The sequence below is a fragment of the Mytilus edulis genome, chromosome 13, assembly GCF_963676685.1.
Source record: "Mytilus edulis chromosome 13, xbMytEdul2.2, whole genome shotgun sequence".
Taxonomy (NCBI): Eukaryota; Metazoa; Mollusca; class Bivalvia; order Mytilida; family Mytilidae; genus Mytilus; species Mytilus edulis.
In genome coordinates, this window is record NC_092356.1 from 60,105,753 (window position 1) to 60,133,578 (window position 27,826).

General features: G+C 32.3%; 1 protein-coding gene across 1 annotated transcript in view; it reads left to right on the forward strand.

Annotated features, from left to right (window-relative positions):
* The first annotated feature begins 376 nt into the window (after positions 1 to 376).
* Positions 377 to 27,826, forward strand: part of LOC139500036 (uncharacterized) — a 42,688-nt gene continuing 15,238 nt past the window's right edge. The window contains exons 1-8 of the mRNA XM_071288745.1: positions 377 to 487; positions 9,948 to 10,064; positions 10,935 to 11,014; positions 12,047 to 12,145; positions 21,409 to 21,531; positions 22,959 to 23,081; positions 23,638 to 23,760; positions 25,212 to 25,331. Of these exons, the coding sequence (XP_071144846.1) occupies positions 438 to 487; positions 9,948 to 10,064; positions 10,935 to 11,014; positions 12,047 to 12,145; positions 21,409 to 21,531; positions 22,959 to 23,081; positions 23,638 to 23,760; positions 25,212 to 25,331 (835 nt within the window). The 5' untranslated portion in view covers positions 377 to 437. The remainder of the gene's footprint in view (positions 488 to 9,947; positions 10,065 to 10,934; positions 11,015 to 12,046; positions 12,146 to 21,408; positions 21,532 to 22,958; positions 23,082 to 23,637; positions 23,761 to 25,211; positions 25,332 to 27,826) is intronic.

A 27,826-nucleotide genomic window follows, 5' to 3' on the forward strand; every position in this document is an offset into this window, starting at 1 on the left:
CGGAAACGATACCGTATTGTGTTTTACATGCGTTTTTCTCAAGCAGCGTATTATCATATTTTAGATTTTAGTACTCTCCGTTACCGAATGCTATTGTATAAATATGTATGTACATTTTGCTACTTTATGTAGAAACCTTCAAGAGGGGGATGAACACGCTACTTCAACCCAATATGCGGTTCAGGTGTCTGTCGCCACTAAGACCATACTACGGAATTTACTGATGTATAGAACTACATCAAAATGTTAACAACTATATACGGTCTATTATTATATCAATGGAATATTTAATTGTACCGTGAAATTGATATATAATTTTTTAAAGGTGATTGGTTAATGTTATTCTCCAAACGATTGGCAGAAAAACTTCCTGATTGAAAAATTAACTTCCCTGACAAATATCTGCATACAACACAATTTGATTTTATTATGCTAGCATGGCTTTGCCGTGGTTGTTTGTCGCGGTATATATCATATTTGATGTCAGGTAAATATAGTTACGTTTCATAGTCCTTTTTTTATAACTTTTCCCACATCTAAATGAATTAAATAGAATAAACTGTAATTCTATTTCAGTATTGTCGTTCATTTTCAAGAAAGAATTTAATAATCAAGCATATGCTTTGCTTTTGCGCCAATTGGCATTTTATTTGATCAAAATAATCTTTGAAATTTATTTTCGCAAGAAACCAAATTTCATTTGCGCCAATAACACAAGTTAGTACAGGTAAACACGGATCAATTGTAAAAAGTATATTTTCATTCAATGAAGACTTTTAAAAACACAGTTTTTGATTGCATGATGAAATATATTCATCCGAGATCAGCTACGTAACCGAAATAAAAACATTAAAAATTGACATGTCCTCATAAAAGACTTTTCATAATTTTAAAACACAGTTTTGTTATATGTTAACGAGATTAAACAACATAAAAGAAAGCACTAGATACACTTGATTAGTTTGTTCAGACACAAGATTTGTAAGACAGAGCTCGGATGTACTCCTGTACGATATATAACCGATACGTGGGGTCAAAAAATTTATTTCCTCTTTATCACATATTTGTTACAAATACGTCGGGTTTTGCATATGTTATAACGTCAAAATTGCCCAGGGCAAAAAAGAATATATTGATATTGTGGCCTGATTCATTGCATTCTTAACGACACTTTTGTGATGAAATGTTTAAGATTTTACCTGTTATGTTTCATTAAATTGTTATAATTGAATTTGTTTTCTCTATTCTACAGAACATGAATATGTGATAAATAGATTATAACATGTCTTTTCCATATTGGCCTTGGTATCATCCCTCGACCATATCCAACTCGCGATGATACCAGGGCCAATATGGAAAACTCCATTAATTTTTACAAAAATCTTCTCCTTTGAAACCACTAAGCCTAATTGAACCTATTTGGCCTTAATCTTCCTTTGGGTTTTTAGTTAAAAAATTGTACCCAAAGGCCCGCCCACCAAACAAGATAGGCCCCTGGCTATAAATAGGAGGTCAGACCCATAATCCGACAGTCCAATAATCCGACAGTACTGTAGTCAGACAGTCCTATAATCCGACAGACCGATAGTCCGACAGTCCTATAATACGACAGCCCGATAGTCCGACACACAGTCACTTGTCTGTGAATAGCATGTCCATAAAGACATGGAACGATTGTAATTTTTTTTTTCACACAAAAAATCATGTGTCAAATCGATCAGTATAACGTCTTCATACCTGTAAACTGACCCGTATCCTGCGGATGTAACCTGAGAAAAATAGATAACCCGGGAATTTTGAAAATGACCCGTTTTCACTTGGATTCAAAGCCTTCAAACTGACATCATAAGCGATTGCAATACCGGTAAATTCGTATTTCTCCTTGGACAAGAAGTTCTACTATAGCTGTGTAAACTCAAATTCACTGACCCATTTCACTTTCAGTGCATGGCTTCACTTGAAAGGTTTGGTGTCAAGCACACTGTTGATTAACAGTCATTACCTAAGCATTATGTCGTTTTAAAATAGTTGTGTCTTTCAAAGTTGTTTTCAAATAATAATTTTTCACCTTTCACAATGTACTCCTTCAACGTATGTTGTTTTATTTTAATTTTAAGAAGACTAAATCTAAATTGTATACAAAAACCTATCAGAACAAGGATGTGTCCCAAGTACACGGATGCCCCATCTGCACTATCATTTTCTCAATCTGTTCATTGGACCGTGAAAATGGGGTAAAATCTCTAATTTGACGTGAAATTTAGAAAGTTCATATCATAAAGAACGGGTCGGAGGAACGTACAGACGAACGAACAGACGGACAGACGAGCGGTCACACCGACCAGAAAACATAATGCCCATAAATGGGGCATACTAATACTTTTACTATTTTTCTACCGTGGGATTAGAACAATTAACAAATAAAGATATTTGAAAATAACTTTTTTCGTCTATACTCCTTTACTTATTTAACTTTATTTGTATGCCCCACCTACGATAGTAGAGGGGCACTATGTTTTCTGGTCTGTGCGTCCGTTCGTCTGTTGTACCGTCCGTTGGTCCGTCCGTTCGTCTGTCCTGCTTCAGGTTAAAGGTTTTGGTCAATGTAGTGGTTGATGAAGTTGAAGTCCTATTAACCTGAAACTTAGTAAACATGTTCCTTATGATATGATCTTCCTAATGTTAATGCCAAATTTCTGACCCCAATTTCACGGTCCACTGAACATAAAAAAAATATACTGCGAGTGGGGCATCCGTGTACTGGGGGCACATTCTTGTTTATTATAATCTAATATCATCCTATAGCCAGTCAAGGTCGGCAAAAACTTCCACTTATTGAATATTGGAGCCAACCGTGTAAGGGCTGTATAGCCAGACAGGGCCGATTAGAACTAATTCATGATATATATAAGTAAAAGCATTTTACCGAACGTGCATGAGTTGTAGTATAGGCAGTCTAGATCCTCAAAACATCCACCAAAGACATATAAGAGTGTCTCTGCATCAATATTATTAGTTACATGGTGTGTTAGTGACCTAATACGAGATATATGGGGTCAGTAAATGCAATATGGGATGATAGGCTTCATGCAATATGTACGTCAACGGTCAACGCTTTTACACCCCAATGAAGTTACAAAAAGAAGCATTCAATTTTTTAAATCATTGTTTCATAATAAACAAAACCCAACGTGTTTTTAAAAAAAAGGGCCTTTCTCTTTTTTGTCATATTTAAAACTAATGATGGATACAAAATGAACACAGCAGCTTAATTCAATCGGCAATACTCGGGTAAATCCGCTAAAATCACTAGACGTTGAACGGAATCGACCGAGTTTTAACGAATTGGACTAAAACAGTAAAAAGTCAGTTAAATGATTAATGATCATTACTATGAAGGGATTTTTTTACATCAATATTAACGAAAATCCGTTAAAGCAAACGTGAGTTATCAAACGACAGAGGAACATATTTGCGATGTTCATAAATGATCATAAATGTAGCAGATGACGATGTTGCAAGCCCTGATTGACGGGTGCCATACTGGGTGCAACTATATGAATTTTATGGGGAAGGCTAAGAAAGAAACAATTTTCACTTACATTTATATTCACATCAAACTTTTATATACACACTAATATTCCTATTAGAAATAGTCATGAAAGTGAATGTAGATCAAAATAATACATGTGACATCCTCATACATATGTTACATACAAGCGCATGCGCATGTGTGAAAAAAAACTAGATTAAATTTCATTATTAAACTAGATAAACAGGAAAACAGGAATTGAATTTTATATTAATGACATAATCAATTTGTTCAAACAGTGTAGGATATATTTTTTCCCCAATTAAACTGCCCTTGATTCCATTTTTTAAATTTTACAAACTGCTTGCGTTTCAATAGAATATTAATAAGCTTATATATATAGTACAATCTCCATATTCTTTGAAGCAGAAGATCGAGCCTCCCCCTCAGCAGAAGAGCTTCCTGTCGGATTAACGGACTGTCGGATTATCGGACCGTCGGACTATCGGACTGTCGGACTACTGGACTGTCTGAATTGAGGGGTGTCGGATTATAGCTACGCTCCCAAAAATAGAACATAAGGGGGGGGGGGGAGTATAAGATTATCAGTTATATCTCTCAAACTAAAACATTTAGTGCAAACATGACAGGATAAAAAAATTTGAGACGAATCAGACTTTCCGTTGCCCTTGAATTGGTAATTTAGATTTAGATATATTATTTTCTAGTTTTTTGTTACTATCTTAAATTTCATAATAGATAGATATAAACTGTATCAGCAAAAATGTGAAGCCAAATAAGATCTACAAAAAAGTCAAATGACCAAAATTGTCAGTTAACCCCTGAAGAAGTTATTGCCCAATAAAAAAGTATTTTTTTGTAATCTTTTACACAAATATTCTTCTCTTAATCTACTTGGCCAAATGAATTTTTATCTCGTAATTACGAGACAGTTTTCTCGTAATCACGCGATTATTATCTCGTCATATTTATCTCGTAATAACGAGATAAAAAACTTCTTATCTCGTAATAACGCGATAATTATCTCATCATTGCGCGATAATTATCCCATAATTACGAGATAAAAAATGATTCTCTCATTATTTTACGTGATAGTTATCTCGTAATTAAGCAAAAATTATCTCGTAATTACGAGATCGAAATCTTATATCGAAATAAAGAGATTTCTCAGAATAACGTGAGAGATTTCTCGTAATTACGCAAAAATTATCTCGTAATTACGCGATAATTTCGCGAAAGATTTTTTAGTAATTACGAGATATTTTATCTCGTAATTACGGGATAATTTTATTTTTGTGTGACCCTAATAGGCTTCCGTAAGAATCAGTCCCGACATGAAAAATATGAAAGATACAAACTCACGGCCTGGCCTGTATGTCGATTTGAAAACGTCTTTCTTGACATCTAGATCAAACATTTGAACACTATATAGTTTTAAATCTGAGTGACTTTCAGCTTCATATAAAGAATGAGATTGCACTTAGTAAGTTAACAGGGGGGGAAATTGGAAATACTCTAATACCTTCACATATCTTAAACTTTTCGTTATATATAACCAGTAATATGGCGCAAATGAAAACTAACTGCGAAGCGCAAAAGAAAGATTGGATTTTGTAAGATTTGGCCGATATGCAATGCACCCAATCATATATACTGTCATGATGTGTTCTACTTGTGAAACGAAAGGATATCTGCGCTCAAAATTCTGTAGACAAACTCTGATAGACATTTGCGATTAAAATCTTTGACACATACCGGACATTATCTATTTTTACCTATGAAAGTGTACCTGTAACCATAACCAAATTTACAAGTCAGAAAAGTTTATGTCACATTTTTGAATGTTATCCTGCGCAAACCACAAACTCAGAAAAATATACTCATGTAACCAATAGAGAACAAAAAACACATTAATATTGATGGAACATTCAAATTTTGCATTAAATTCTGTAAGCATCTTTTAAGTAACGTTGCTTTCAATTGGAAAATTTATTCTTCTGTTGTCCATTTATTTCATGAAAAGTCCGAGAAAGTGTTCCGTCATAGTGTATTTTAGCTTGTTTCAACTTGTAAAATCTGAATTTTAAATATTTTGCTGTCCATGTTAACGTTGAAGACAGAGCCATTGTTTTGAATGGAATTAACTTCAATCCTCCCTTTTGAAGGCTTTTTTTTTTAAAGTAGATATTGAAGGATTTTTAAATGTTTGAACAAGAGAATTGTATTTTCCGCGTTTCGTGTAAGTATAGCTGGAAGATATTGTAATGACGTTTTTTTGTCGTTAAAATATATAATAATTTAAAAAAAAGATATGGTATGATTGCCAATGAGACACCTCTCCACGATGGACCAAAATGACACAGAAATTAACAACTATAGTCACCTAAAGTTTATTGTGAACAATTGGTTTACTTTCTGGTTAGTTAACGTCGACTCACTTTCTAGCTGTCGTGCAACGAGTTAATAATCAACTTAAGACAGACGCCAAAATTTGATCCGAAAAAAAAGGAAAATGATCAAGTCTCATTTCAGAATCCTTAGTCACATTGTTGAACAGTATGATTACACATTTAGATAACGCCTTATATCACCGAAAGGTAATATAAGATCTTATATTACAAAAGAGTATTCAACAGGTACACATAAATACATTAAATTGAATTGAAAAAGGATATAGAATTACCGGTTATGATAATACGAGGAAGAGTTCGATTTGAAAACATTAGGTCAACGAAGGTTAATCCTCGATTTGTTTAAGGTAAACACACAGTTTTTTGCATAAGTGATCTTTAACATATTCCATATGTTGTCAATCCTTTAATGGGGCACTATAGCTACTAGATATATATAAAAACAATGACAGGAGACACAAATGACAAACCATGCCAGCACAAAACTTTACGTGACTCGGTTTGAATGGAAAATAATCGAAGGTTTAATAAATATATATATCTTTCAAAGTTATCTAACCATTTAAATAACAATGTGCACTATGTTAACAAGAGGCGAACCACAGTCATATTAGAATCATTTAGAACATAAATTCGTTTTGTATCTATAATGGTCACATTCAAATATATATTGATATTGATATATTTTGAAACTCAATCGTAAGTGTGTCAGACAGCCCAGTAAAAGAAATGTTGTTATAACTTAAAAAAGATTATAACATTTTTGAAAAAGTATATTTTTAAAAGTATTTTTTGGATGCTTTGTAATCAAAATCGATCAAGAAAAATCGTGAAACACATTGTTTTGTTCGTGCAAAACAAGGCAGTTGATATACCTTTATCGGACCACAGATGAATTATCACGTTGTGATTGGTTAAATGCCGTCACGTAGTGACCCCCTATGATACCGTATGGGGTTTGTAAGTTTCATATGGGGTTCATGACGCGTTAATGGCGACGTCATCTATTAATATTGTTGTGTTGTTGTGTTAAGTGATTACTCTACACTACATTTGTATACATATAAACTCATGGGTTGACCTGTGTTTATTGAAGAGGCAATAATTAATAGACGTCTAATAACTCCGAAAGCGTTAATTGTCAACAAATGAATATATATGTATCTAGTATGCTTAATTCATCCACGAATAAGTAAAACCAGAAGGGGACTGGATGTCTTCAACAAGAAGTGCCATAATGTGTACATTTTTGTTAACGTAAGAGTTATACTTGGATCATAGAAGATATATCATTTAACTTAACAAAAAGGTAATTGAAGATGTTTTTTCCATTAACAAAACAAACTTTTCTAATTGTGTCCCATTAATAATCCTGAATTAAAAGTTACAGACACAACATACAAAGTTTCCTCTGTATCATTTTAGGTCTTATTCCTGACGGGCATATGATAACCAAAGGTTATGGCAAACAAGATGATTTTAATTTTGAATCTATAAATTGTCCTCACCTCAGCAGCAAATTACCAACTAATTAATCATCAGCGTATGTAGTACTACTCATACGATATTCAGGTCACAAAAGCGCAATTATTTTCCACAAGGTACCACTAGTGGTTCGTATTTGTTTTCCTGGAGAACTACACAAACTAGGGAAAAACGGGTAGCATGTCTTGTTATTAAAAATACAAATGTCGCATTACAAACAAATATATATATATATGGTCATGCGGCTAAAATTTACTTAAAATGCAGTTGAAAAAGATCATCTATTTTTTCGTTTAATGAAAAGGTCATATTTTAATGGCTCCGACGTACGGGGCGCCGAACGGGACTCTTGTGGTTTTGTACTCGAACTTCAATTTTGTACGGACAAAAGTGAGTTTTGTTCAACAAAAATTAGTTCAGTTTAACAAAATTTGTCAAACAAAATTATCTTTCAGTGGACAAAAGTTACTTTCGTTATGACAAAATTCATTTTTGTAACACAGACTTTACTTTTGCTACCTTATGTGAAAACTTGGCGACAAAAGTCAATTTATTATGCAAATTAGTTCACAGAATCCAAACTAAACACAACTGAGGTTTTGTCACAAAATTCAATTTTGTGTTTATTTTTGTGTAGACAAAATTGAGTTTTGTTAAAAAGAAGTGTAACACAGAATCAGTTTTGTGCCACAAAAGTTATTTTTCATTTCTGTTTAACAAAACTTAATTTTGTCCACACACAAATAAACAAAATTAAATTTTATAATGACAAAATTCATTTTTGTAGACAAAATTCATTTTTGTAGACAAAATTCATTTTTGTAGACAAAATTCATTTTTGTAGACAAAATTCATTTTTGTAGAAAAAATTCATTTTTGTAGAAAAAAATCATTTTTGTGTTCATGTTTTTGTTGACAAAATTGACTTTTGTGACACAAAATTGACTTTTGTGACACAAAATTGACTTTTGTGAAAGTAAGGTAATCTATGCCTTGGATAAGACAATCCTTAGTTTTTCGACAAATTCAAGATTTTGTAAACAGGATTTTATAAAAATGGCCACATTATTGATATTGATGAAACACCGAAGTGTCGACTACGGGCTGGTGATACCCTCGGGGACGAAATGACCACCAGCAGTGGCATCGAACCAGTGGTGTAAATAGTAATCAAAGGTACCAGGATAATAATTAAGTACGCCAGACGCGCGTTTCGTCTACATAAGACTCATTAGTTACGCTCATATCAAAATAGTTTTAAAGCAAAACAAATACAAAGTTGAAGAGCATGCAATCAGAAGCCGTATATGATTCTATTCTGAGTACCATATTTGGGTAAAAAACTTGCTGGTTAAACGTAAACAAAAAATTTGTGAAAAGTTAAACTTTTCTTGTCGCCAATGACTTCAATTCTTGAGCAATTATATTCATTTTTTGTGCATGTATAATTACTATCTATTTATAAGTTTGACTCTCCCTCTTGTATCTTTTGTCCCACTTCTACTGACATGCTAGACACAGGAGCTTAACAGATTAAATTAACGCGACTTTTCAAAATTGTCAGATCATTTAGTTTTTATTCCAACAACATTAAAACGTTTTATATTAATTCGAGATATCAATTATGTTGTCTATTTTAAACATTCGCATCTAATAAAAATGACCAACTTCTTAAAAACAGGTAGACCGTACGCGTAAGGTCCAAATACCATATGGTCTGGAACATTAACACAACGCGATATCATATGTAAGTTTACACATTGCTCAATGTATCAGAAACACATACTCATTGTGTTTCACTCCTACTCACACAATGCTTAACTAGTGATTATGTGATTAATCAAACACTGCTATTTAAATATTTGTACTAGTATATAATCTTTCCTCTTAAGATACTATATCTGCAGATAGCTCAACCATGTTTATTAGCGTTAATTCGAGTTGATTTGTAAAACAAGAGGGAAATCGGGACTAGGTTATTTTTGAAAATCATCCCTATTAACAAATTAAATCCTTCACGCCCAGTCTTGGCCAAAAGACCAAAAATGTTCCAGAAAAAATATGTGAGTATATTACACAGCAACCTTCTACAATTACGAGTAATTAGTGTGTAAGAAATAAAAGGTTACATTGAATAGCTGGTATACCAGCACTTTCTTCCATAAAAGCTGTCAACATAAGAAACTAATGTTCAATTAAGGCCCAGTTGACAGAGTTAACTTTAGGTAAGTTTGACTTTTCATTGTGTGTCCATTCTAGTGATTCTCTCCGCAAGTATTAAGGAATTTACAAACATTATAAATTCTTGGTCTTCAAATTTTCAGTTATGATTGTTCCTGATAAAGGTAAATCCAGAAATCGCACCAGACTCAAAAAAACAAAAAAAAACAAACAAAAAACTATCTATACATTAAAAATTTGTTATCTATTAGTGTATTGTAAAATCGCTACAATGTTTTTTTTCATCATTCTTATAAATGAACATTCGTAATATTTAGAATTGCAGCAGCAGGATTTTGTTACTCGTCTTATGCATGCAGACATGAACGGTATTATGAAACAAGATACTATAGCGCTTGCGGATGGTTTAATTGGGATAGATGTACACGTCACAGGTATGAAAAATTGTCGGAAATTTTACTTTTATTATTAAAGAACCTTGACTTATTCAATGTAGTGCTTAAACTGGTCAGTTCCAGTTTCAAATATCAGGGTGATAACCATAACAAACAAAAAAGGAAACAAAGATTGCATTTTACGTCCATGCGTATATACCATAGCATACTCGGGACGAAGGATTGAAAAAAAAAATGATATGTAAAAGTGAATTGAATGTTTTTGAGCTCATAATGTAACGGTCCGCAAAAAAAGAAATTTTGTGTAGATGTATATTGATATGTTTTTTGACGTTTCATTTTCTGTTGGTGTGTTGCTGTTTCATTTACCTAGACTCTATATAGTCCCCAATTTCCTATGTCATCCTACTAGAAAACATTGTTCTGACTCGGAACCGTTGTTCTAACTTTTTTGTCTTGGCGGAAAAGCTACAAATATCATTTAAAGTCATCAGTTTCGGTCAATAATATATTAACCAGAGGAAACTATTCAAAATATGCGATTTTTACACTCAAGTTCTAAAATTTAGAGGTTCTTTTACTGAATGAAATACTAACCCTTTGATTTTGCTATTTCTTTTGTAAGTAACAAAACAGACTTATTCAATTATTGGTTGTCAATATTTTACGAGTAAACGAAAAACCAATTTGGTCACAAATTAATGCACGAATTCAATATTTTTCGCTTTTCTTATTTAAGGTAAGTGACTCATAAAAAAATATTAAAGTCACAGAGTTTTATATTCACCGTATTTCTATAGTTTCTATGTGTATTTTGCAAATCTTATCAGAATTTTGTCAGTCAAACACTAGTTCCTATATGTTGTTCTTGTTTTTTTTCTATAATCTGAATACTTTTAATTTGTACAGGACGAGAAGCACAACGTATTACAGTACTTGCTATAATTCGTTTTGTTGCTCCGGTTTTACTGGATCGTCTTGTTCACAAGGTAAAAAGTACACCCTGCTTAAGTCAATTGTGATTTACTTGTTTTATCATTATAAATGTGTATAATAGATACTGACGAGTCAAGAATGTTTTTTTTTTAATTATTATTATTCAGTCGGAATCCGAAATGAGGTTCAACATAACAATGCTTTGACGGACTCCCGCTGAAAAACTTTTTAAACATCTCTCATTGAAGAATTGAATGCTTCTTTTTGTAATTGTTTTGGTGTAAAAGCGTTGATTAAAGTTCATTTTGTATGTAGCCTTGAACTCTGTGAAATTACTAAAAAAAGAATTCAATACTTATAAGTACATTTTTTTTTTAGCTAGGATAACGAAAACACGATTTTAATCCAGTTTTTCTTTTATTTATCGGTGCACTTTATTATGGATGTTCATGTCATCATGAATGTTACAATTTATTTTCAAATGAAGGTTAATTTCAGAATGACCCGACATTGCTGCTAGTTAAATCAAAATAACGTTAAATTATGAAACATACTTCCAATATAATTATTAAAAAAATTAGACATCAAAAACGAGTACATATAATTTTAAACACAATGCAATATACAAAATTCTAAAGATAGATTTTCAAGTGAAACAGGAATATTTATCGACGCCTTTTAAACCTTCATTGATTTTATTATACCACACTTACACTTATTTTCATTCGCTGTTTTTATACATGGAAATACTCTCGCTTAAAATAAATCTTTGTACATCACAACCCACAGAAAACCTAAACCGAGAATAATTTGTCGCCAGATATTTTTAAACGTGTTATTTTCATCTCTAAACTTCCCTACACAAACAAATAAATTTAACAAATGCCATTATTCCTCGGTTTCAATTGTTTATGCAGAGAAACTTTCAACATTGTATACAAGAATAGAAGCAAGTCATCACAACTATGTTTAAACATTGTATATTTCAATGGAAAAACGCCCACTCATTTAGATGTACTTGTGTATAAAATTGTGAATTGCATGTATGAATTAGCATAGTGTAGTTCCTGTTTATTTTAAAACAGCCATATGCAATGGAATTACTTATTGTCCAAACGGAGGAACCTGTTTATCGCCAAATGCTTGTGTATGTGCTCCAGGATTTGGAGGATCGCAATGCTCAGGTAAATGTAACAGTTAAAATCAGAAAGTATACGATATTTTTAATTAATATCACGTACTGTATTGAATCGAAAAACTAGATAAACTGATAATTGTGTTCAGGCCACATAATCTGCAACAATGTTTACATCTATTGCGGACAAAATGTTAAAATTGAGAATGGAAATGGGGAATGTGTCAAAGAGACAACAACCAGACCATAGAAAAACAACAGCAGAAGGTCACCAACAGGTCTTCAATGTAGCGAGAAATTCCCGCACCCGGAGGCGTCCCTTAGCTGGCCCCTAAACAAATATATACTAGTTCAGTGATAATGAACGCCATACTAATTTCCAAATTGTACACAAGAAACTAAATTCAAAATAATACAAGACTAACAAAAATGCGGCGGGGTTTAACATGTTTATGAGATCTCAACCCTCCCCCTATACCTCTAGCCAATGTAGAAAAGTAAACGCATAACAATACGCACAATTCAGTTCAAGAGAAGTCCGAGTCTGATGTCAGAAGATGAAACCAAAGAAAATAAACAAAATGACAATACTACATAAATAACAACAGACTTCTAGCAGTTAACTGACATGCCAGCTCCAGACTTCAATTCAACTGATTGAAAGATTATGATTTCATCATATGAATATCAGGCACAATCCTTCCCGTTAGGGGTTCAGTATCATACCATCATAACATATATGAGAGGAACATAACCCGTGTCATGCCAACAACTGGTTTTTGAATAAATGTGTTTACTTCCGATGCAAAGACCCTACAAGTGAATCAATATTAACGTCAAAATATGGAATCTTTAATGACCTGACAACAGTATCGTAACTATATCCCTTCTTAATAAGTCTATTTAAAGGTTTTGTTAGTTTCTGAGGCGAATACTGACATTTTTGTGCTTTATAAAGAATATTTCCATAAAAAATTGGATGTAAAATACCTGAACGTATAAGAAGTCTGCATGTTGAGCTATATTTACGAATGATGTCCTTATACCGATGATAAAATTTAGTAAATGTTTTGACTAGTTTGTTGTTCTTATATGACCATAACATGCATGTCCAGGACGAGGACAAAATATATACCATTCGAACACATTTCTTTTTGAACGAAGATTTATATTGTTCGCTGATATATCATATAAAGTGTTAAATAATACGTTCTATCAGTCTGTAACTTAGGAAATCCATAATTTAGAATTTCTAATTATTTTGCATGGTATAATGCCAATATCTGAACCACTCAGAAACGTATAAAAAGTATAAATAAGTCTAGTGGTTATAATTGCCATCGGGCGTATATGAAAAGGTCGGGTTAATGTATTTGACATCAAAAAGCCATTATATTTGAGAGCTAAGAAAACCCTTGTGTACCCTCAAATACATTTTTGTACTTGATGATGGTTGATGGTTGTGTGCTGTTCAGCAGCAAATTAAATATACCTTTAAGACAGGATGAGAACATGTAAATACAATTTGATTATAATCCATGCCTTGTACTAAACTGCCAAGCTTATCCGTCTTCTTTACGTGCTCTTTCTCAAGGTCACATCTACCTGGGCATGCACATCGTATCAATTTTTGGACTTTCCTAAGAATTAAAAAATACGGCTGTATCTACTTCCCACAATGTACTAAAAGTACAGATAAATTATTCTTGGTAGGTCCAAGAACACAAGTAAGAAATCCTTTTTGGCAGGAGGTTTTTAATGCTTGGATTGAACTACAAACCAAAATAGCTATTAAGAACGAATACGATTTTATCACATCTAATCTTTGGAATAATAAAGAAATTAAAATTGGGAATCTAATCCCTCTGTATAAAAAATGGACTGAAAAGGGCGTCTGGCTAATAAATGATTTAATTGATAATGATGGACATTTAATGAATTGGCAGGAATTTAAAAACACATATGATATTGATACCAACTTTCTTATATTTCAAGGAGTAATGTCAGCTGTTTATTCCTATATGAAAAGTCCTAATATTAAAAGTAATCAGCTTATCAAGCCTTATGAGCCAATTATACCAAATACTATTTCTATTTTTATGAAATCTACAAAAGGATCAAAAGACATGTACAATGTTTTTAATGAAAAAATAACAAATATCACATCACAGGAAAAGTGGTCCTTAATCTTAAATAGACATAATATTATTTGGAATAAAATATACAGACTTCCGATTTACATTACTAAAAACTCAAAATTACAGTGGCTCCAATACAGGATTAATCACAGAATTTTGGGAACAAATAAATTACTCTACAAAATTAAAGTCTCACAAAACAATAAATGCACTTTCTGTTCGGACTCAATAGAAACTATTGAACACATATTCTGGACATGTCCAAAAGTTTTTGATGTTTGGGAAGAACTTAATAAATGGATATACTCAAAAGTCCAAATTGAACTACCACTTAATTTAGATATTGTCTTATTTGGGATATTAGAAAAAACAGAAAAAAAACTACATAAGAAATCTCATAATACTATTAACTAAATACTATATATACAAAACAAAAATGCAATGTGGAAAATTAAATAGTATAGCCTTAAAAAATTATCTTAAAGAAAATTTGTTTATTGAAAAAATAATATTCTTTAAAAATAAACCACTGCAAAGAGCGTACACCTGCTGGAACCCCTGGCTCCAACTAATAGAATGATTTTATAAGTTAACTTTCACGTAATAAAAATATCTACCCAATCCATGCTACCTCAGATTAAGATTTTCTATTTTTTTTTCAAATTATTATTAATAATATTATATGTTTATAGAAGGATTCAAAATATCAACTTTATGTACTTGTCTCGATTTTGCTGATGTACTATGAACTTATTTACTATTGTTAATATACATGTAGTTCTTTGCCAATAAACACATTACAAAAAAAAAGTACAGATAAACTGATGTTAAAACGAAATTTATTTGGCAAAAATCATGATTATGTTTTGAGTGAGTAAAACTCAAAATGTCACGTTTTCATACTTTACAGAGTTCCAATAAAGGCAACAGTAGCATCCTGCTGTTCGAAATTAATAAATCGATATGGAAAAAACAAATCCGAGTTACAAACCAAAACTGAGGGAAACGCATCAAATATAAGAGAACTACGACACAACAGAAACACAACATTTAAATGTAACGCACACAGAAACGAACTAAAATATAACAATGGCCATTTCCCTGACTTGCGAGTCAAAAACACAACTCTGCATCATTAACGTGTTGTTTTCAATTTTTTTTTATCATATCAATACAGAGAATTTCAACTATTTTGTTACGGACGTGATAATCGGTACTACGTATGATGTCAATAGCATACAAAATCCCTTGGTATTATCATGGTCCATAAGCAGTCTACCTCTCCACAAAACCAAGTCGTATTGGTTTACATCATGAAATATATGGTTGTATTGGATCATGCAATGACCGTTTCTAGAAGGTGTCCTTTATTATGGAAATTCTTAAATTACGACATGATAGTAAACCCAGTTTGAACAACTTTGTAATAAAAATTGATGGTCTTATGAAATGTCCTAGTCTAAAAAATGTCAGTATTCACCTCAGAAACTAACAAAACCTTTAAATAGACTTATTCTAAAAGAAGGGATATACATGTAGTTACGATACTGTTGTCAGGTCTTATGAAATGTCCTAGTCTAAAAAATGTCAGTATTCACCTCAGAAACTAACAAAACCTTTAAATAGACTTATTTTAAAAGAAGGGATATACATGAAGTTACTATACTGTTGTCAGGTCATTAAAGATTGCATATTTTGGCGTTAATATTGATTCACTTATAGGGTCTTTGCATCGGAACTAAACATATTCAGTAAAAAAAAACAGTTGTTGGCATGACACGGATTATGTGTTTCTCATATATGTAAGTCTTGTGTGGACAAGGCGCGTTTTTGGCGTATTGAATTTTAAACCTGATGCTTTTTGTTATCTATTAATCATGTTTTTCGTTGTCTAATATGTTCTATTAATTTGTATTGTAGTTGTATTATGTTGTCATTTCAATGTTATATTTAACTTTGCCATTAAAGTGCGAGGTTTGGCATGCCACAAAACCAGGTTCAACCCACCACTTTTATTCCCTTTTGAAAGTGTCCTGTACCAAGTCAGGAAGATGGCCATTGTTATATTATTGTTCGTTTCTGTGTGTGTTGCATTTTAACGTTGAGTCGTTTGTGTTTTCTCTTATTTTTGAGAAATTGAGATAAGACGTGGCACGGTACTTGTCTATCCCAAATTCATGTATTTGGTTTTCATGTTATATGTGTTATTCTCGTGGTGTTTTGTCTGATGCTTGGTCCGTTTCTGTGTGTGTTACGTTTCGGTGTTATGTCGTTGTTCTCCTCTTATATGTAATGCGTTTCCATCGGTTTTAGTTTGTTACCCCGATTTTGTTTTTTGTCCATGGATTTATGAGTTTTGAACAGCGGTATACTACTGTTGCCTTTATTTATGATGGTACGATACAAAACCCCTAACGGGAAGGATTGTGTCGGATGTTCATATGATGAAGACATAAACTTTCAATCAGTTTAACTGAAGTCTGGAGCTGGCATATCAGTTAACTGCGAGTAGTCTGTTGTTATTTATGTATTATGTACCTAAATTACACAAAACTCCATATAAAGAACAATACATAGCTGGGTCTTCAAAATGTTCGACTAAACATCTTTCTAAAGTAATGACTACTATTCTTTCTACAGTTAAATATGGGCTTCAAAATATTGTGATGAGATATATTCTACCAGTGGTGTTAACCAGATGTGAATTCTCAAAAATTCGAAAGATCTACTGCTTAATCTTCGATCACAATCTTTGCAATTTTGCAGCAACATAAAGACATTTAATTTTTCTATGCTATACACTACTTTTCCCCATGTTCAGATGAAAGATCGACTTCGCCATCTCATAAAACAGAGCTTTTTCTATAAAAATGGGAATCGTAGATACAAATTTCTTGTTTTGGGTTACAATAATTCACGAATCACACTGAATTTTCCAAAAAATATACTGAAGATGATATTATCAAAATGCTGGACTTTTTTATCGACAATATATTTTTTGAGTTTGGAGGATTTATATTTCAACAGACAGTCGGTATTCCAATGGGTATTAATTGTGCACCCCTGCTGGCCAATTGTTTGTTGTTCTCGTATGAAGCAGAATTCATTCAGAACCTTCTAAACGACAAAAAGAAAAAGCACCTTGCGAAATTCTTTAATTTTACCTTCCGATATATTGATGATGGTCTATCATTGAATAACCCATATTTCAGCCAATACTTACATCTCATATTACGCTCGGTAAGAACAACTTGGCAACATTCCAACAACAAATATTTGTGTGACCGCAATTTGGCAAAATTTATAAATTATTGCAAACAATTTCTATTTTGCAAAACATGCATCATACTCACATGTATATACAAATCCGGCAGTAGGCTCATTTGAAATACTTCAATAAAAACTTCTTTACAGTGAAGGATAAAGGTAATCCTGGAACGCATTTACATCCATGCCCAGGGTGTGTTCAAGCATTTCCCCCTTTATTTTCATTCTCTTACATGAGACAAAATAACATAAACTGTAGTTTTCAAAATTTTCAAGCTAAAATCGGAGGGCATAGTATGACTATGTTGTCCATAATATTGAATGGCAGCACAGTGAATTATCTCTGTGGGTTTCAACTTAGGGGGTTTATTTATTTCAAAAATATTTGTTTCACTTATTACATTTGTTTATGCATGAGATTTGTTGTGTTTAGGTTGAACTTGTCAGTGTCAGGGAATAGGGATAAAACAAACTATGTTTTCTTGCTGCACAACTTGAATATTCCTATGAATTTTATATATAATATAATTCATTAAATTTGTCTTCATATCATTATCGACAATTGTTATTTATTAAAGCAATTGATTTATTTGATTCCATATGCATGTATACAACGTCGTTTAATATTTAAGAACTATGGCAGTTACTATAGGGTTTCTTAATTGCAGGGGACTCTCGGTAGAAGTAAAACGCAGCAATATTTTTGATAGATGTAATAAAAAATATGATATATAGAGAATAATACTTGGCAAAATCCGTATCATATGTCGTATCATCCCGAGACATCAATATCAGCCCAAGGGCCTTTAGGCCCGAGGGATGATATTGGTCGAGGGTGATACGGCATGTGATACGGATTTTGCCATGTATTATACACTTTATCATATATTTCAACAGAAGAGTATTATATTATATGAACTGTTTTCTGATCCATAGCACTGGGTTACCTTCAGTTCTACTTTTGTCTTGTTTCAAAGGCCTTAAAAGAACTACTCAATTACTTATCCGAAGCACCTGGGTTACCTTACAATTTGCGTGCTGTTGTTTTAAAAATGTTTTGTTTATAATAAAAAATTTGTGTGTTTTGTATTTTTCATAGTTGCATTTAGTGTGCCAAAAAATATGAAAACTTGACGTTCGTGACGTCACATACAATATGAAAACTCGACGTTTGTGACGTCACATACCAAACAATGACGTCATTCAAAAAATTTACCTATTTTGAGGAAAATTTTTCTTAAACAAAAAAAAAACCCAAACTGACTATGTAAAAAAAAAAAAAAAAAAAAAAAAAAAGTAGGGGTGTGATAAAGGGTATGCGATAAAGGGTAGGGTGTGATAAAGGGTATGCGATAAAGGGTGCGCATCAAAGTTGCGCGATATGGATTAAACAGCAGGCTATTTATCACATATGCAAAACTACTGTATTTACTACTAAACATATGATAAAACTTTTTTATGTGATACATATTGTACAAAAGACAGAGAAAATAAATGGAGAAATGAATGAGGATATCAAGCCTAGTTTTGCTCGTTCACTGGACACAGTAGGGGAGTTGCTATACTTCTAAATAATAAATTCAAAGTTATTGTTCATAAAGAATACAAAAGAGGGAAACTATTTGATTTTGGATATGACCATTCATGAGTATCGAATAACTTTAGCTGGTATATATGGCCCAAATAATGATAATCCAGGTTTTTTCTCAGAAGTACAGGAGGTTATCTCAAATATTAAAAATTCTTCAATAATTATGGCAGGATACTGGAATGTAGTTCAAGATTATGAAATTGATACACTTAATTATAAAACAAAAAATAATGTCAAAGCGCACACTAAACTGATAGAAATAAAGAACTCCTTAGACTTGGTAGATGTGTGGCGAGTAAATAAGCCAGACAAGAGAAAAGATATACATGGAGAGGCCCAGAACATAAACAAAGTCGTTTAGACTATTTTTTATATCCACTGAATTTGAATCCTTAGTACATAAATCTGATATATTATTAGCTATCGCTGTGAACATTTTCTCAGTTTAAAATTGTATAACCAAAAAAGGGGGAAGGGTACTTCGAAATTCAATAATAGCTTACCACATTATACTTAGTATGTGGATTAGATTAAAAAGTGTATATCAGACACTGTTAATCAATATAACCTATGAAATACAGATACTGGGGAAGAAACAGAATTATCTGTAAACCCCCATATTTTTTAGGGATTAATTATCAAAATGTACAATAAGAGTTAAAACTATCTCTTATACTTTATTTCTAAAAAAAAGTCAAAGGGAAGAATCTGAACTTGAACAACAATTAAACAGTTTACAAAATAGATATGACCTACACACAGATCAGGAACTTAAAACTGAAATTCAAAACATAGAGGAGAGTTTAAATACATTAAGAGAAAAAAATTAAATGGAATAATTGCAAGAGCAAAAGCAAAATGGGAAGCAGAAGGAAAACAATGTACAAACTACTTTATCTAATTTAGAAAAAAAGACATTATAGATTGCATTTCTGTTAATATCGACAATGCAATTTCCCATAGGAATTCCTTTTACCGTTAAAACTATACCACTTTAACTATGAAGTTTTGAAAAAAATCTTATCCTAGAATTGAAAGTTCATACATGTATGTACCACAACTGTTTTCAAAGGTCAAAATATAGGGCTGAGCGGCATATTTTCAACGTTTATATGCCCTGAACTTCTCAGAGTTAAAACTAACAACCTACCTCGAATGAAAGGTTACCACAGACTTTAATGTAAACAATATGCACATGTTTATTTATTGGTAACATTCCCAAGATATGTCTCTGTGAGACGGAACACACGCAGAGAGCATAACTGGGAACCAGTAGGTAAACACAATTAATTTCTATGAATGTTCAAGATATCCCCAAAAGAGGCGTGTTTTGAGAAACAGCTGTATTTACAAAGTGCAACCTATAATGAAAACATTATTCCTAAAGTTAACAACGAAAATGGAGATGAGGTCTTTGATCAATTCAAAATATTGGAAGAACAGAGTAAATTTTATCAAAATGTATACTCATTTAAAAATGCATTTTGTAAAATGGAACATGAAAATATGTTTTTCAATAAAAGTAACTCTTTTGTCAATTGTTTATCGGAAGAACAAATGTTAGAAGCTGAGGGAAAATTGTCAACTCAAGAATGTCTGAATGTCTTAAAAAACATGAAAAATAATAATTCACCAGGAGTAGGTGGGTATACAGCAGAGTTTTATAATTTTTCTGGAATAACCTTAAGTTTTATTTACTTAAGTCCTTTTATTATAGCAGGACAGTAAGAAAGCAAAACAAGAACTAATTTGAAGAGCATTGAGGACCCAAATTCCAACAAAATGTGCATTACTTTAATGAGTTGCAGCACAGATAATTCGTATCGGTCAACAATTTCGCCGTGATAACAATTGAATTAGTGGAGTGTCGATTTCAATTATGTTTTCCTCAAAACTCTATTGATGCATTTATTTTTGCTAGGAGAACATACTTGTTTATGATGTCTGTATGAAATTTGCATACATAAGGTATCAATTCAGAAATAAAAATGTTATACAACGGAGATGATGATATGCTATTGCTAAGGAAAGAGAAGTTGACAATCGGAATTTTTATGTGTTTTGATAGGGAAATCCTTGTGGTAAAGCAACAAGAACAATTAAGACAAACAACCTTCATACTTTTATTCGAAATATTAAGGATTTTCTGATCCAGTCATAGATAACCAAAGCCGTATTTGGCACCTTTTTTGTATTTTGTGTGCTTCTTAAAACTTTATTAATTTGGATTTCTAACATTTTTGAGTCTTTAAGTTATGTAGCCTTAAGTTGTATATGTGTTTGCCTCTCATTGATGCTTTATCTATGTATTAATAGATATTAACGAATGTCAGACAGGAACAGATAACTGCCAGCAACATTGTTTAAATACGCATGGATCATTTACGTGCTCTTGTCGATCCGGATACACATTGAACAGCGATGGTGCAACATGCACAGGTACAAATATACCAGATAAATTTATTTCATTAGCATGAATGTAAAAACACAAAACAAAACAAACTTACAAATGAAACGAACAAACAAAACAATTTAAGTTAAGGTATATATATATATATGTTAGATTCCGATCGACGGCCGGTCTCTAATCGACGTCCTTCTCTTAAAATGATGTCGGTTTCACAAATTGACGCCCAATTCAAAATCAAGTTCTCTAATCAGTGTCAAATATGTTTTTATCAAGTAGGATGAGATATATTTTCAATTCGACGCCAGATCTATCGCCATCGGAGTCTATATTATAATCCATGTCTAACGCGATGTAATCATTTATTCTGAGTGTTATCTTTGCCCATATAATCTGTATCGTTTCGTCTTTGTCTAAATCTGCCAAAAGAAACTAAATGTTTACATATATCACCATACTTAAAATATGATAGGTATCAACAAAGTAGGCAACACCCAAACCCATATATCCTACAAAATAGTTATTAACAACTACGTCATTTGATATCTGGTGTGGAGTTGTCTCATTGTAAGGCAATCAAAACACATCTTCTTATATTTACATATATTAAAATAAAACATACATATGTAACAAAAAAAAAGAATGCACATATGACAATTACCGACATCATTTTAAATGTACATGCATTAGTTCTATGATGAAAGAGGGAATTAGTGATGGTCTCGATCGTCGTTATTTTTTTTTTTATTATATTCAGCGACAAGGACATATGAAAAAAGTATAGGAATGCAGTATAGACTTTGCTCATTATTGAAGGTCGTACGGTGACCTGTAGTTGTTAATTTCTGTGTCATTTAGTCCTTTGCGGGGAGTAGTCTCATTGCAAATCATACCACATCTTCTTTTTGAATAAAAATGTTGCGATGTGTATCATGACCAAGGAATGCAGCGCATACGATCTGTAACACATATTCGGTTATTCCGGATAAATAACAGCATTGTTTTGGGGTCTATGGGCTTCAGAAAAAGACAGTCGACTTCAAGACATCTCAATAACTTGAATGACCAATAGCTTAGTGGGAGTGTTAGAATCATGCTAACACATATACTCCAGCCACATTCTGTATATATGCGAACGTCTAAGGCCGGGAGCCTTCAGTGGTTAACGACGTTTGTCGCTTTGGTACATATATCATTTTAGTTCTTTTATTTTGTACATCAATTATGCCGTTAGTTTCTCGTTTGAATTGTTTTATATAATTACATTTTTTTTGGTGATTTTGAAGCCTTTTATAGTTGACTATGCGGTATTTGCTTGACTCATTGTTGAAGGCCGTATGGTAATCTACATGTGTAATTGGTAATTTCTGTGTAGTTTGGTCTTTTGTGGAGAATTGTCTCATTGGAAATCATACCTTATCTTCTTATTGTAACATATATATATTATTACTATTCATAGATATAGATGAATGTCTCGGTGAGAATGGTGGCTGTAGTGAGTATTGTAGGAATCTAAATGGATCATATGAATGTTACTGTAAAGAGGGATTACATTTAGCAAATGACAGACAAACATGCATAGGTAATGTCACATTTGAAATTGATTTGCAAATACGATGTAGAATGTAAAATACGACTTCAATTAACATGCATTTGTGACTTTTTTCAGAAAGACATAATCACACAAACAAATATAACATATGAATCATTTAATGACAATTTAACTACAATAATTAAACTTTCAACATAAAGTATACGCTAATAAACTGACGTATACCTATTATATTTAAATTATGTCACATTGTGTCATATTGGTGCATATTAAAGCTTACTTATCGGTTAAAGTTTGAAAGATGTTAAAGAACTTACGATGATCTATAGTTACTCATATTTGTATTGCGGTGGTTACTTGTGATCTATGAATAACTGACATGCGCACTTGAACGGAACAAGTGTAAAATACTGAAAAATGCTGATGTTTAAGTCCAAAGCTTTCATATGTTTCAAATACAATTCTTTTCTTTCGATAAAAAAATTGATAAAATTCTTTATTAATTACCAATCCTTTTTTTGTGAGACTATGCTGAACTTTAAAACGTTAAACATTTGACTCATACTATTTGTATTGTTTGGTACAGATATTGATGAATGTGCCTCTAACAATGGTGGGTGTGACCAAGTATGTAAAAACGACCATGCTGTTTTCCGATGTGAATGTTATCAAGGGTTTAGTCTTGATGAAAATGGAAATTCATGTAACGGTATGTAAATGTAATGTTATTTGAATAAAATAGAACTTAATTATTATTACTTATTGGAAACCCTATAGCTATCTTGTGGCTGAATTGTTGAAACAAATATATTTATATTGTTTTAATGTATTTGTAAGACACTAACTAGCTCTCTTGTACCAACATATTCATATTAACTCATAAAATATAATTATAATGTAAACAATAGGATAAATAAAGATAATATAATCAATAATAAAGATCAAAGCAACGTATATGTTTATAAACATGTATTTGTAGTATTTGTATTTTTATCCATCTGATCAGTTACGCCTTTTTTGACTGATTTTTATGATTTTAAACTTTGTTCTTATGTTGTACTGTTACATCACTGTCCATGTTAGTGGAGGGTTAACATCGCCACATTCTATATGTATGTGCCTGTCCTAAGTCAGGGGCCTGTAATTCAGTGGTTATCGTTTGTTTATGTGTTACGTATTTGTTTTCGTTTTTTTGTACACAAATAAGGCCGTAAGTTTTCTCGTTTGAATTGTTTTACATTGTCAATTCGTGGCCTTTTATTGCTGACTATGCTGTATTGTCTTTGCTCATTGTTGAAGGCCGTCCGATGACCTATAGTTGTTAATTTCTGTCTCATGTGGTCTCTTGTGGCGAGTTGTCATACCACATCTTCTTTTCTATACGTAATAAGAATTTGGAAAAGAAATCGATAAAAAACAGGGCCTAATTTTAATATTTATCGACAACAATTAACAACAAAAAATATAAAAGAATGAAAGTTGCAAGAAAACGAGAAGGGAATACTTTTTTTAGTCTCACGGAGTAGCAGTTCACATAATACTATAAACAGAAACATTATTCCGACATTATTTCTATCAAACCTTTCTCTTACCTCTTATCGTCTTATTTACGCGTAAAAGCAGCAACGATCTTTTTGTATGCCTTTGATTTGACCCGTGTATTCAAGATATTGAACACAACTCCCTCAATCTGGGTTGGCAACGCAATCTAACGGTACGTGGTTTAACAAATAACAAACATCTTGTTGTAAAGAAGGAAAACGTTTTGACGTCATCTGTACATTTTGTATGTACGCTGCACTTACCCTGCCGGAGCACCTGAGATCCCCCTAGTTTTTGGTTGGGTTCGTGTTGCTTATTCGTTAGTTTTCTATGTTGTATCATGAATACTATTGTTTGTCTGTTTGTCTTTTTCATTTTTAGCCATGGCGTTGTCAGTTTATTTTCGATTTTTGAGTTTGACTGTCCCTCTGGTATCTTTCCTTCCTCTTTTAAAAGAGTAAAAAACCACTGCAGGACGAGTTGCAATTTCATAATTTAAGTCCAGCTAATTGTACACAATAGTCGTATTTGAAAAAGGATGGAACATGTTTAGCCATTGTAGCGGTATTACTGTACTATAGAGGAGCATGTGCATATGTTAATTTAAGTTTGTTGTAGATAATAATGAATGTCGTGGATCTAATAAATGTTCCCAGTCATGTAAGAATACCATAGGATCATATGTATGTAGCTGTGATCCAGAATACTATTTAGAAAGTGACGGGTTTACATGCATTGGTAAGTGTTCTTGTAATTAAGATATAACGGTATAAATTTTATCTGTGTGTCGAACTTGCAAATTGGATACACTTCTCCTTATACATATTTGCCACCAATAAGATTTTAATGAACATGTATTATGGACACCCTTCAAATCATTTTGAAAAACAGTTAAATGTAAGTAAAGCTTACTTCTGTTAACTGTACCCGGCTCTGTGTTGTCTGCAAAAATTGAAGTTACTTTTTCTGGTTTAGGAAGAGTTGCGAAAGGAGACGTAATCATCATTATATGAAAGGACAAGATAAGTTTTATGGTTTTGAAAACTCTTCATAAACCATTCAGACCAAAATGTAAAATAGAATGTAAACAATGGCATTATGTTATGAAGAATCTGAAAAAAAAGTGGAATCTATTCACTAGTCAGAAAGGAGTTCCGGATGAGATAATGATCCGCTTAAGACCGAACATCGTAGACGTTAGATATATATACACATAGAAAAAAGTATTGCAACACCAAATTGAAATTCAAAATAAAAAAAAACATTCTTTATTTTTTTGTGATATATTTTGTTGAAATAGAACTAGTTAAACATCATTTAAATATCACCCGAGTTTAATCAATAAATATCGACTCGATAAGTTCTTATCTGCACATGCAGCTACGTACTGTACCCGTATACAATAAAACAAATGTTTTCATCCTTATTGTTTTCAACACTTTAAATAACCAAGTTTATAAAGTTATATGATTGACACCGTGTAATTTGTCATCCACAACTCATAACTGCAGCAAGATGGTAGATTATCAGCATGAGAGAATCAGGTATGCGCTGTGACAACTGCACGTATTTTTGGTCATCATCATTCCACTATAAATCGTTTTGAAAATAAAAATCAGGCAGCAAACGACATTAAAGACCTTCCGAGATCAGGAAGACCCCCTATAACATCTGCTAGAAAAAATCAAGCATAATGAAGGTCTGAAGGTCTGAAGGAAACCCATTGCAAACAATACAATCCTAAAAAGAGAGTGATGACCATAGAGGAGCCTTTAAACAAGAAATGTTCGAGATCGGCTCATCGCTACTGGTTATTGTGCGATACCACCATTTTGGGGACCTTTGCCTACGAACAAACACACAGTTGCCCGTATCCAATGTAGTGCAGAGTTCGCCAAAGTTGGAAATTAACATCGTGGAGGAAGATCCATTGTTCCAATGGAATTCGGTTTATCTGCCTTGGCTCGATCGTGGCCCGGATTTGAACCATATCGAGCATATATTGGACACTTTTGGGCAAAAAGTGTACGAAAGGACACCCCAGTTCAAACACGTTATGGAATAAACAATACCCTTCTTCAGGAATGGTTGCTGCTACCTTAGCAACAAATTAGTCGACTTATGGCAGGATTCAGAATACGACAAGAGGAGGTTATTCGTTTGAATGGAGGCTGCTTACAAAGTAGTAATTCTTTGGCATATAACGATCAACCATGATGTGAACAATCATCTAAAGATTAATTTTTAAATGTCTGACATTGTAAAGTTCGACTACAGTAAAAATTGTGAAATGCATTTTTTTTTACAAAAAACACTTCATTTTGTTTTAAAAATTTTGGTTAGTTAAAACATTTTTTTTCATACATTTTTTGTTCGTTTTAATGCCAATGTTATCAACTACGTTTGAATATTATTTTACAAATATTTTATCATATTCCATCCAAAATTTGATTCTGATTTTTAAAGTTTAAAAAAATCAAGGTGTTACAAATGTTATAATTGTGAACTGATAACATGTTGACCCCAACCAAATGTTATTGTTGGAGCTTTCATGATTAAACTTACCAACAGAGATGTCACGTTCGGACACAATTCAAAAGTGTTAATCTAATTATCAATGATGTGCTCTTCAACACTTAATCCCTAAAATATCTCAAACACAAAAATATAACAAGAGTATACAATAATTAGGCGTCCAATTCGGAAAGGCGTGTATATATTTGATAACGATCGAATGATATTGCAAATAATTGAAAATATGTATAAAAAAAAAAAAAAAAAAGAAATAGGCCGATTTGGTTGCAATAAGCAACAATACCAAAATAAAAAAAACTAGAAAGGAAAAATAGTCATCCGTAAAACATCAAACAGAAAATTTATATATTAAAATAAGTAAAACCTTTCAAATGTTAATTGTACCATTCCGATGAAAACGAAAAATAAGAAGTAGTCTCTGGCACTCACGCTTAGTTTGCATGGGTTAATCAAGACACGAAATAATTATTTTGCGATTATATTGGCCTTTTTGATTTTGTTGAATCGAGCTACAGTGTCATAAGTCTTTTATAAAGTAAACGCGTGCATGGCTAACACATTTTAAATCCTGGTACGAATTTATATACTCTCAGGGATTAAATCTTTACCACAAGGATTAAACAATCAAAACAAAACAAAGACATATCTGCCTGAGCACCGGATATCACATCCAGTGTTTTGTCGCTTTATTTTAATTT